The 12,768-nt window shown below is 39.1% G+C and overlaps 1 protein-coding gene across 1 annotated transcript; it reads right to left on the bottom strand.

The window, feature by feature from the left end:
• Positions 1 to 12,141: 12,141 nt before the first annotated feature.
• LOC110584247 (transmembrane protein 230-like) lies at positions 12,142 to 12,516 on the bottom strand. Its single transcript, XM_044911964.1, has one exon. It carries the CDS (start codon positions 12,502 to 12,504, stop codon positions 12,142 to 12,144), a length of 363 nt encoding a protein of 120 aa, XP_044767899.1. The 5' UTR covers positions 12,505 to 12,516.
• Positions 12,517 to 12,768: the final 252 nt, after the last annotated feature.

Genomic DNA, 12,768 nt, shown 5'->3' with positions numbered 1-12,768 from the left:
AGACTCTGGCTAACACATTTCTCACCTAGGAAGTGTTGGATTTCATGATCTGGGAGGGTAGCTGCCTACTCTATAGGTAAAACAGGCCCATCCATCCTGACCTCTCTTAGGCTTCTAGGGAAAATTGCTAAATATGATGGATAACTGTCCTACAGCCCTGAGGGATCCTTCTCTGAGCAAATGCAAAACTGAAATATTCCCTTTGCCATTTGTTGTTACAGGTTGAATTGTATGCCCCCCCCCCAAAAAAATATGTTGAAGTCCTAACTCCCACTATCTTAGAATGTGACCTTATCTGGAAATAGGATCCTAGCAGATATAATCAAGTGAAGATGGGGTAATACTGGATTAGGATGGGTCCCAATCCAATGTCCAGCATCCTTATATAAAAAGGGAAGTTTGGATGCAGAGACAGTAAGACAACAGCTATGTGAAGACAGAGGCAAGACTGATCGAAGCCTCTACAAGCCAATAACACCAAGGATGGCCGGCAGCCACTGCAAGCTAGAAAGAAGCAAAGAAAGATTCTCTCCTAGAGCCTTCAGAGAGAGCATGGCCCTGTCCACCTTGATTTCAGACTTCTGGCCTCTGAAACTGTAAGAGGATAAATTTCTACTGTTTTAAGCTACCCAGTTGGTAGTTTATTAGAGCAATCCTTGGAAACTAATTCACCATTTACCTGATAAAACACAACCACAGAATCATGGTTACTGGAACTATATTTAACTTAGAGCTAATACTCATACACTTATTCACCTTTTATTTATTGTTTTCTGTTTGTTTGTTTTTAAGAGAGAGAGAGGAAGCACGCAAGTGGTGGGGAGGAGTAGGGGGAGAGGGAGCAGGAGAGAGGAAATCTTAAGCAGGCTCCACGCTCAGTGCAGAGTCCAACGCGGGGCTCCATCTCATGACCCCGAGATCATGACCTGAGCCAAAATCAAGAGTCAGACACTTCACCAACTGAGCCACCCAGGCGCCCCACTTATCAACCTCTTCAAAAAGAATTGTAAAAAAGGAAAAATTGGACTGTAAAAGTGTGTACAGAAAGCAACCTCTCTCCCACCCCTGCCTCCTACCATCCCAACTTCCCCTCCATGTGACACTGAAATCCAATGTTGTTAACACACCGCCCTAGCAGTTTACAAATAGTGGAAAAGGAAGGAAACTGAACATGTAGGAATGGACACATTTGGCATGCTAATCAACTGCAAAAATAGCTTTATCAGACTGGAATGAGATTGGGGTTTTGCCGATGTGCCTGCCAGACAAAAATATTTAACGTTCTAGGACACAGAGAGAAATACTCTGGAGTTTTGCTATAACGTTACCCATTACAATTCAGAATTCGATGTATGGGTTCATCCTGGATGTCATTCAAATTGGGCTTATTAAGGAAGATCCTCAGGGAGTCTTCTTTTAACAACTCACACACCTAAAACCTGGGACAAAGAATGCCTCCAAGCAGTCAGGCTCCTATGGAACCAGTCTCATTCTGGTTGCTGTGGAAGCACTAAAATATTATAAATAGACCAGGAAAATGGGGGAAATGCAGTCTTCCAAACTGAACTTACTATACATCATTTGTTTCCTCTCTTCAAGGATTGGCTGTTAGCCATCAAGTTTTCCAAAGACAAAGAGAAATGAACTATTCCCTCTGCTTCTCGTACTATTGAACAACTCACTCACTGAGGAATAAATGTTCCCCTACGTCCGGTCCCCCAAATAAGACCTGTAAGACTTTCCTCCAGGAAACATACAAATAAAAATAAAGGCAGGTGGGATAAAAGAGGTCTGGTGGAGGACAGCATGATAATGAGGAATTTGCGGGAAACCTGTCAGGACATTCAGTGCCTCTGTTAGTTTTGTGTGTGATTCCTAAAAAATATCCTGCCCCTGGCTTTCTTTTTTTTTTATCTTAATGAAGTGGTAAGGGGAATAATTTCAATCTGCAAGAAGTTTCTTTTAATTGGCCCATATGAAAAATTTGAAGAATAATATCATTTCCATGAAATGGTACCGGTAAATTTACCCCCGGCCACCAAGAAAATAAGAGCCACTGACTTGACTGGAATTGACTCTAATTTCTGCCTCCAGATTTGGCAGAATAATCCTATAGCTGGAATTCAGATCTAACAAAAATCACTGCATGAGTACAAGTCATAATTAGGCAATTACGGGTTCTAATGATGTGACTGTTTATATTTATACTGATAATGTAATTAGTCCTCATCAGATTATGGGCTCAAATAGACTAAAGATTTCTTTCTTTTTTTTTTTAAGTGCTCCTCATGCCAAAATCATTCTAAAGGAATTACGTTGTTATTACCTACAAGACAAAATATGCTTGTAGTCTTCTCTATATTTCTTAATGCACAGAATAGGGTGCAACAAAACATTACACAAACATGAAGCTTTCTTCTTGGGTCCCCCACCACTGCTTAACAGAAACACATACACACACACACACTCCAGAGGCATTAATGACTTTTCCATTGACTGCCCCTTCAATGCAGACATGTGTTATTTTTACCACAGAGTACTGGAATCTTGAAGTACAAAAGAAATAAACACTAGGTATATATTTTTCCTCATATCTGTATTCATTTATGGAGTAGCCAATAGTCTTAATCTCTCTAGATAGACTAGTTCTTCCTAGAGCACTTTATGGGATCTTTTTCTTCCCTGCTAGTTCAACGCTTTCTCATATCCCAACCATGAGCTGAATTCTCTATCTTATCCCTTAAGCTCCAGAAACTTAAAACATCTCATTCATAGGAAACAGACGCCCACCCAGCAAATTAAAAGCGAAACTCTTGCCTCAAAGACTTTTGAATCTTAACTCTAGCATGTCCCTGTCTTGAATATTCTGTCCATTTTACACTTCTGCTCCAGACATGGTACAAATTTGATCACCACATTATGCTCAAAACTCTTAAACACTTTTGTAAACCTACCTTTACCCCCAATCTGTCTTCAAAGAACTACACATTCACCTGTAAAAGAATTCTTCATGTAACTTATACTTAAGTCACATGTTATAATAGTTCTAACAATAGAGAAGCAAAATCAGACAGTGGATGACACAAGGGCTCTTTATCAGACTGCTCTGAATTCAATCCCAACTCTGTCAAGTACTATCTGTGTGACCTAGGACAGTTTACTTAACTAGTCTGTTTCTCAGTTTCCTCATCGATAAGATGAGAATAATTTATATGTTTTTCATAGGCCCATTAAAAGGATTTAGTGAGAGATAAGATTTTTTAAATAAACAATCGGAAAGATTCAAGAAACTGGGGCGTCTGGGTGGCTCAGTCAGTTAAGTGTCTGCCTTTGGCTCAGGTCATGATCCCAGGGTCCTGAAATCGAGCCCCGCATCAGGCTCCCTGCTCAGTGGGGAGTCTGCTTCTCCCTCTCTCTCCGCCCCTCCCCCAACTCATGCTCTCTCTCATGCACTCTCTCAGATAATTTAAAATCTTGTTTTTTAAAAAAAGAAAGATTCAAGCGGCGCCTGGGTGGCTCAGTTGGTTAAGTGTCTGCCTTTGGCTCAGGTCATGATCCCAGAGTCCTGGGATCGAACCCCGCGTGGGACTCCCTGCTCAGTGGTGAGTCTGCTTCTCCCTCTGCCTGCCGCTCCCCCTGCTTATGGTCTCTCTCCCCCATCCCATCAAATAAATAAATAAAATCTTTAAAAAAAAAAAGATTCAAGAAACTAAACTTGAAATAGAAAAATTAATTAAATCCACATGGAGGGCAGTGGAGAAAGAATAGAGGAAGAAATTCAAATTAAAAATGTGAAAGGTGGGGTGCCTGGGTAGCTCAGTTGGCTAAGCATCTGCCTTCAGCTCAGCTCATGATCCCATGGTCCTGGGATCGAGCCCCACATCAGGCTCCCTGCTCAGCGGGGAGTCTGCTTCTTCCTCTGCCTCTCCCCCAGCTTGCGCTCTTTCTCGCTCTGTCAAATAAATAAATAAAATCTTTTTTAAAAATGTGAAAGGCACATGATGTGATGAGCACTGGGTGTTACATGCGACTGATGAATTATTGAACTCTACATCTGAAACTAATGATGTACTATATATTGGCTAATTGAATTTAAATTTTAAAAAATGTGAAAGGAGCACCTGGGTGGCTCAATTGGTTAAGCATTCGACTCTTGATTTTGGCTCAGGTCATGATCTCAGGGTTGTGAGATGGAGCCCCACTCTGCGCTCCAAGCTGGGCATGGAGCTTGCTTAAGATTTTCCCTCTCCCTCTGCCCCCCTCCCCCCATTTGCACACATGTGCACACTCTCTAAAAATAAAAAATAAATGTGAAAGCCTAACTCAAAAAGACATGTCAGCATGCAAAGAAAACTATAAACAGATTAAAATAATTGTAGAGAATATGAACAATATAGAAGATGAAGAGAAAGGAGACATCATATGGTACCTTATGAGAGATGTCAGAAATAGTTGTTTCTGGAAAAGAACCCAGAATAAATGTATTAGTAAACAAGCCAGTAGAAGAAAATCTTTCTAAACATAAGGAAATCCAGTGCATAGAATCGAAAGGGGCTACTATTTTCCAAGAAACATCAAAGAAATGTTACACCTAACAACTTTGTGATACCATTTTCAAACGGCAGTAACAATGATGATGATAGAATTCTTCATTCAGCCACCTCTTACCTCCACCCCATCTCCCGAATAGTTACTTATAGAAAAATAAAAACCAGCCTGACCTCTAACTTCTCTTCTGCAATATTAAATGTCAGAACTAAACTGAGCAAAATTCAAGCTATTACTGAAGTTCAAAGTATAAAGCATTTCAGCCATGCAAAGGCTTAGAAAACTCATATCTTCTCTTTAAAGAAATTCCTTGAAGCCCTCCAATTGACCAAGAGAACAGAGCTAACAGGGTCCTTGAAGGCCAGTTAAAAATAGATATTAAGTCGGGCGCCTGGGTGGCTCAGTTGGTTGGGCGACTGCCTTCGGCTCGGGTCATGATCCTGGAGTCCCTGGATCGAGTCCCACATCGGGCTCCCTGCTCGGCGGGGAGTCTGCTTCTCCCTCTGGCCCTCCCCCTCTCATGTGCTCTCTCTCATTCTCTCTCTCTCAAATAAATAAATAAAATCTTAAAAAAAAAATAGATATTAAGTCTAAGAATAAATTTTAAGTCTGGTTATAAAGTTGAATGCAAAGCAAAATATGTCCCCCGAAGGGAAGATACAGGATATAAAAACCATAATGTGAGTGCAATCACTAGGGTGTAAAATACAGGAGGATCAGTGTAAAAGACTCAGAATTCAGAGAGGGTAGTGGATGCTGTGCTGCTAGACAAAGTAAAGGTGTCCTAGATTTCATGTCAAAGAGGAGGACCCAAAAGAAAACCCTTCAAGTATCCCCTATTAAACACGGTTTGAGAAAACTTTTGAGTTTCATGGAATGGAAACAAGATGTATGTTTCCCAAAATATTTGACAATATAAAAGCAAGGAAAATAGACAGAAAATGAAAGAAACACTAGGGAGGCAGTTCTGTTAAAGTATCAAACCACAAACAGAATTAATAGCAACTATAGCAAATCTGTCAGCTATGACCTTGATATTACATAAACGGACATTATATGAGTTTCCCAATGAAAAGAGAAAATAGTCTCCTATTTGGTTACAAAATTAGAGAGATGGGGAGTGGGCTCTTAAATGTAGAATAGAAGCAATTAAAGCATACTGATATAAGATGACTTTTTTAATGAAGAATGGGCGGAAGATTTTTGTCAAAAAAATAGCTATGGTCAAATATTAAAAGCAGATAAAAAGTAATTCTAAGTAAATATTACATGAGATAAAATCAAGTATAGCAATAATGATAGGATGTAAAATAATACAACTACCATATACTACTACTAACTGTAATAACTACTAATAAAAATACAACTCCCTTAAGTGTTAAGCACCAAAGTGATATCGTACCATTGTACATGAGGTAAAAATTATTATATAAGTTTAAGGAAAGTATTAAAAAATAATATTAGCGGGGCACCTGGGTGGCTCAGTCGTTAAGGGTCTGCCTTCGGCTCAAGTCATGATCCCAGGATGCTGGGATGGAGCCCCACATCGGGCTCCCTGCTCTGCAGGAAGCCTGCTTCTCCCTCTCCCACTCCCCCTGCTTGTGTTCCTTCTCTCGTTGTGTCTCTCTCTGTCAAATAAAAAAATAAAATCTTTAAATAATAATAATAATATTAGCAAGAGCTTTTAGCATATCTTTGAAGGCTCTAGGAGTATTCTGCCTGGCCTCTACCTGGCTTCTGGTGGTTGCCTCTTTTGTGGCATTCCCTGGCATCCCATGGCTGTGAGTTACATCACTCCATTCTCTGCCTCTGTCTTCAACTGGCCTTCTTACCTATGTGTCTCTGTATGTTCACTGGTCTGCTTATAAGAACACTAGTCATTGGATCTAGGGCCTACCTTAATCTGAGTTCATCTTAACTAATTACATCTGCAAAGACCCTAGTTCCAAATAAGGTAACATTCTGAGGTCCCTAATGGACATGAATTTTGAGAGGACATTAGTCAATCTAGTATATTATGCTATAAAGAAAATCTTAAGAAATCCCCAACTTTGGAAATATTACAGATCACTTTTTCTGACTATGACAAAATAAAGCAGAAAAAGAATTACTTTGATATTTTAGAATTTTCTCCTAAAGTACTCTCAAGGCTGAGGAAGAAATGAGATCAATACACAATTTAAAAATAACAGTGAAAACTATACTTACAGAAATGTAAAGAATACTGTTTAAAATGCGCTCAGAGGAAAATTTATATTTTTTAAGTATTTCTTTTTAAAAATGAAATTATTAAATAAGCTAAGCATTCAACTCAATATCCAAGGGAAATAACACAATGAAGTAGGAAGAAGAAATAACGAAGACAGGAGATACTAAAGATACAGCATCTAGTAAAATTGATAAATAAATCTAAATGACAGTTCTTCAAAAATATGAATAAAATAAATCTCCAAGCAGAATAAGCAGGGGGTGAGGTTGGGGGTGGGGTGGGAGAAAAAGAGAGAGAATGGCTGAAAAGACAACATAAACATTGGATGGTTAATGGGATATTATCACAGTAAACAGGATGGTTCTTAAACAGTACAAATAATGTTGCAGCTGCAATCATCAATCAATGTAGAATCAAAGAAGAGATCCTTCTTCAGGAGTGGGACACCCATCTTACCTGCTGCCAGGAACGTGAATACATATGGACACCCTCTCCAGGAATGGGAATTGTGCAAGGCCCAAGGGAGCCCCCTCACCCAAAGTCACACTTCCCTCCTTGGAGGCAGTGCACACATAATGACTGGTCAACTGGGGAAAATTCTGCAGAGCCATCCTAACTCCAGAGTTCCTTATAGTATCAGCTAAAGCCTCTGCAGTCCCTTCCTCCCCCTGCCCAATATTGCTCCCCTCAACATTCACAGTCTACTCTGCACACAAATCTCAAAGGTTACAAGTCCCTCTCCCAGGGAACCAGAATTGCAATGGGAACTCTTTATGTCTGCCTCACCTCTGTCTTCCTTTGGTCTTTCCACTGTTCTGACCACAAATAGTGTCTGGTGCAAAATAGGTAATCAATATTGCTGAAAGAACCAATGAATAAAGAAGGCAGAAAGGAAAATATAAATTTAAAAAACCAACTCCAAAAGATACTGAGACCTGAAAATATTATCTGCAGAAGAAACTGGAAGGTATCAAAAAAGTATAAAATTGTCCCCTGACCCATCCCTCCAAAGATGTCTGACATAATTATTTTATGAATCAAAACATTTAAGGAGAAAGTAATTATGGACCACAGGAAAATGTGGCTATCTTCTCATACCAGTTTATGGAATAAACATATTCCTTATCCACATATTAAAATCTGACAAACCAACCACAGATAATCTCCTTGTGGATATCTAGGAAAATCTTAGATTAAAATATTGGCAAATCAAATCCAAAGACTATTGAAAGAATAAAGCATTGTGACTAAGCAAAGGTAAACTCTGTGAATGCTGAGATGTTTCAACATAGAGAAATCTATTACCTTGAATCATCACATCATTAAGTCAAAGAAGAAAGACTATATAAGCATCTCCAAATATGCTAGAAAGGTATGAGGCAAAATTATCTTTATTCCTAATAAAATTCTTGAAAACTAAGTACAGATTAATACTTTAGTGATATAAAGAAGAATATTCATCCAAAACATCAAGCCATCAACATTCTTCTCAAAAGTCAATACTTTTAGATGAATGATTGCCAAACACTGGGATGGAGGAGGGCTTTGTAAGCACTACTACATACATACTTAAGTTTTCGTTTGCCTGTAGGCAATTACAAAAACTATTTAAAAAATCCAAAACAATCCAAGTTTTAACAAACTGAGGAAATATTTATTACAGAAAACTGTATTATGTCTGATAAATAAGCAACTGATATAAAATGAATAAAAACAAGTTGAACACTCAATGGAAAAATGGGTCAGGACTACAAATAGGCAATTCACAAAAGAAGAAATAAGAACAGCCAATAAATATTTGAAAACAAAAAACATATTCAATTTTAAAAATTAAAAAACTGTAAATTAATATGCCAGTGAAAAACCATGGTGTTCTACAGATCTCAAATATAGATGCTGGGATGGTAAATTGTTCCTACCTTTCTCAAGAGCAGTTTGGTAACATGTATCAAAAGCCTTAATATTTATAGATTCTGATTCAAGTAAGTCTGCATACAGGAGTCTCAATAATGTCACAAAATGTATGTATAAAAATGCTTAGCAGTTTTTTATAATATAAAAATAAAAGCAATCTAAACATCCAGAATTAGAAAATGGTTAAGTAAATTATGATCCATCCACATGATGGAATTATTTACTACCTCTAAAAATAAAATTTTCTAAAAATTTTTAATGAGGGGAAAAATAATGATATATAATACAAAGGTACAAAAGCAAGATACAAAATAGTTTGTAGTATATGACTCCATCCAAAATATGAAAATGATTTAAAAACCTGGAAAGAAACATGACATGAGACCGAGATGGGTTTTCCCTTGGTTGTGGGATTACAGTTGTCTTTTCTGCTTTTTTGTACTATTTTGCATTTTATAAGTTTCATTAAATGAATATATATTGCATTTATAGTTGGGGGAAAGGCACATTATTGAAATTGTATTTCCTCCACTCTGATGACAGAGATCTAAGTAAGTCCTTTGGCTTTTCCACATTAAATTTTCTGCTAAAAGAAATACTATGTAAGACCCATTGGCCTATTAGCCAGATAGTTTCCTTGGCATCTGAGTGATGCATCTCAAGTGATACAAGGCTTGTTTCTGAACCTTGTGGAATAATATGTGGGACAGAAAAAAAACCTGAAAAACCTTGAGAGTAGGTGCTGTTAACAACCTCCAGGGCTCCTGGAAATCCATGCATGTCAGTATTTAATTTGTGCAAATTAATCCCTTTAAAGGCAAGAGCCTTCCATAGCCTACTTTGCCATTTTCTACTTAGAATACTGGGACCAGATGGAATTAGGTTAAACTGAACTTTGTAGATAACTTTGAAAGGTAAAAATGGAAGCAGGAGGAGGAGGAGCATTGGGTTGGGAGGAAGGGAGGGAGGAAAGAGGAAAAGTCAAAAAAGGGCCTGGGACGAAATCAGACCCTCAGTGCTTTCATTCCGGCTACTTACATAGAAAAGACTTCACTCAGAAGAGACAATAACTTACTCTATGCACTGGAAGACCCAAACATGCCCATTGTTAACCTCGGTCTACAGAAGAGGAATCTTTCAAATGAATCAACACAATAGCCCACCTAACCTTTACTTGGTCAATAATCAAGGTGGGGAGAGAAGCCAAGATTCTGATCTCCTGTCTTGTATCAATTTTAAAGCAGTGTCTCATTGTATATTAAAGACTTCCATTGTGCTAAAGTGCAGGAAACTAATTGGAATCATTCTGGCTTTTGTGACTCATAAACTTAATGCTCTTTTAGCATCATTTTGGCTGAGCAGATTTCCTAACCACAGTTTAATAGCAAAAGACATTTAAAATAACAATCTCAAAAGTCTTTCCAACCTCTCCAATTAGAGTAAAATAAATTGGCTCTTAGAATTAGAGGCTGTGGGCACCTGGGTGGCTCAGTTGGTTAAGCGACTGCCTTCGGCTCGGGTCATGATCCCAGAGTCCCGGGATCGAGTCCCACATCGGGCTCCCTGCTCGGCAGGGAGTCTGCTTCTCCCTCTAACCCTACCCCCTCTTGCACCCTCTCTCTCACTCTCAAATAAATAAATAAAATCTTAAAAAAAAAAAAAGAATTAGAGGCTGTGCCTTCACAGGCTATGGAATATCTCACTGGTTTTACGTATTTAACTATGAAGGAAAATGACAATTACTAGTACTTCATTTTCATCTTGCTCCTAGCTACCAAATATTTCTACTAGAACTGAAGCCACCTGCTTAGTCACGTACTTTATTTATTTTTTTTTTTAGATTTTGGCATTTTAATTTCTTTTGAATATGTCACTTTGTGCAACCTAGGAAACAGAATCAGACTAAGGCAGTCTAGTCCATCTAGGGATCCAGGCTGAGTCTTACAATCTTCAGCAGAATGACATCATAATGCAAGGTGCTAACAATAGGTTTATAATCTCTAAATAACAATCACTTACCTACATTTTTTTTCCTTAGGAAACAGCCAAAGTCCAATCCTTAAAGGCATGATATACAGAACATCTTGATCTACAAAGAAGAGACTAACCCAAATTATATGTTGGCCAACTTACTGGTGGACCAAATCAAAGCTGACCAAAGACTGTGAACAGAGAAAGTGTTTACCTTCTGGAAACTTGCTCTGAGATTTTAAAAAGTCCTGGCTGCTATAGCCAAACTGTGGAAAGAGCCAAGATGTCCATCGACAGATGAATGGATAAAGAAGATGTGGTATATATATACAATGGAATATTATGCAGCCATCAAAAGGAATGAGATCTTGCCATTTGCAACGACGTGGATGGAACTGGGGGGTGTTATGCTGAGCGAAATAAGTCAATCAGAGAAAGACATGTATCCTATGACCTCACTGATATGAGGAATTCTTAATCTCAGGAAACAAACTGAGGGTTGCTGGAGTGGGGGGTGGGGTGGGAGGGATGGGGTGGCTGGGTGATAGACACTGGGGAGGGTATGTGCTATGGTGAACGCTGTGAATTGTGCAAGACTGTTGAATCCCAGATCTGTACCTCTGAAACAAATAATGCAATATATGTTAAGAAAAAAAAAAAGAAGAAGATAGTAGGAGGGGAAGAATGAAGGGGGGGAAATCGGATGGGTAGATGAACCATGAGAGACGATGGACTCTGAAAAACAAACTGAGCGTTCTAGAAGGGAGGGGGGTGGGAGGATGGGTTAGCCTGGTGATGGGTATTGAGGAGGGCACGTTCTGCATGGAGCACTGGGTGTTATGCACAAACAATGAATCATGGAACACTACATCAAAAACAAATGATGTAATGTGTGATTAACATAACAATAAAAAATTTTTTTAAAAAAGTCCTGGCTGCTATTAATAAGAAAACAAGTAAAAAATATTACAGATGCACCCACACACTGACATTTGATTTGCCAAGGTCTTCCACTAGAACACAAAGTGATAGATGAGTGTAGGGGTAAGATACTTAGATGTTTTCAAAATAAATTACTAGTAATATGAAATTTAACATATTAAATTCTTCCATTTGCTACCAGAACTGACAATGAGGACTATTTAAAAGAAATGCTGAACTCTAAAAAGGGTGGCAGCAGTAACACTCTCCACTACAGGGTAACCTCCTGCTTTCCCACACCATTAACATTGCTACTCTTCCAAGATACATACTCATGGGGAAAAACTTGTCAGCTTTTGACAGAGCCAGGAGATGAAAAATAGAGCATGTGCTAATTAGTTAATCTGTAATTGTAAGCTCAGTTGACATCCTGAGGATGGACCCATAAAATCTGGCCATTCTTTAGTTTAACATCTGCAAACTGCAGAACTCCTTAGCCCTTAGCCAGTTTCTGCTCAATATCTAAAAGCTGTCTCAGTCCCATCTGTGACTCTTCTCCTCAGGGTTGAGGGTTGGTGCTAGTCATCAAGATCTGGAATGTCATCGTGGGAGTAACCCCGGTAGCCTTTAGATGCATAGTAGGCGATTCGCAGGTGGTAAAATCCTGGCAGGAACACCAGGATGCCAATGATCAGGACGGGAACGGCCCAGTCTGCCCCCCCTTTGCTGATATAGCCAGGCAGCAGGAGGGAGCCTATGATTATGAGAAAGGCACCAAACAAAAACAGCACTGTAGCAAGCGCAGTGGCCTTAGATGGGATCTTAGGAGGGCTCTTCTTAAACTGAAGGTCAATGTAGCCATCGTCTGTGCTGGAGAGCCTTGAGTATTTCACTTTACAACTGGGGATTCCAGTAGCCAGGTTGGTACGAGACGGCATCATAACCCACTGACACAGCCGGAGTGCTGCGCCCGGCCACCTGTGTGCCAACAGCTCGCTCACGGTTGGCTGCAGAGTCGCCTGAGGCCTCGTGGCATGCCTCACCCAACTCTTGGTCATGTACTTTAACTTGGATCATTTTCTCATGGTTTGGCTTGACTTTCATTCATTTTCTTAATTAGTTATTTTAGCTTTCATTGGGTCTCTAGGAAAGGCTATGAGGCTTGGCATGTGGAGCAATCAAAAGGATTTTCTTTTTCTTTTTCT

Source organism: Neomonachus schauinslandi, chromosome 2, assembly GCF_002201575.2.
Source record: "Neomonachus schauinslandi chromosome 2, ASM220157v2, whole genome shotgun sequence".
Lineage (NCBI taxonomy): Eukaryota > Metazoa > Chordata > Mammalia > Carnivora > Phocidae > Neomonachus > Neomonachus schauinslandi.
The sequence above is the reverse complement of the archived record's forward strand: the minus strand, read 5'-3'. Positions and strand labels throughout refer to the sequence as shown.

What these genes read in the sequence shown, in the direction of transcription:
- LOC110584247 (XM_044911964.1), bottom strand. Translation starts at nt 12,504, where the DNA reads ATGATGCCGTCTCGTACCAACCTGGCTACTGGAATCCCCAGTTGTAAA.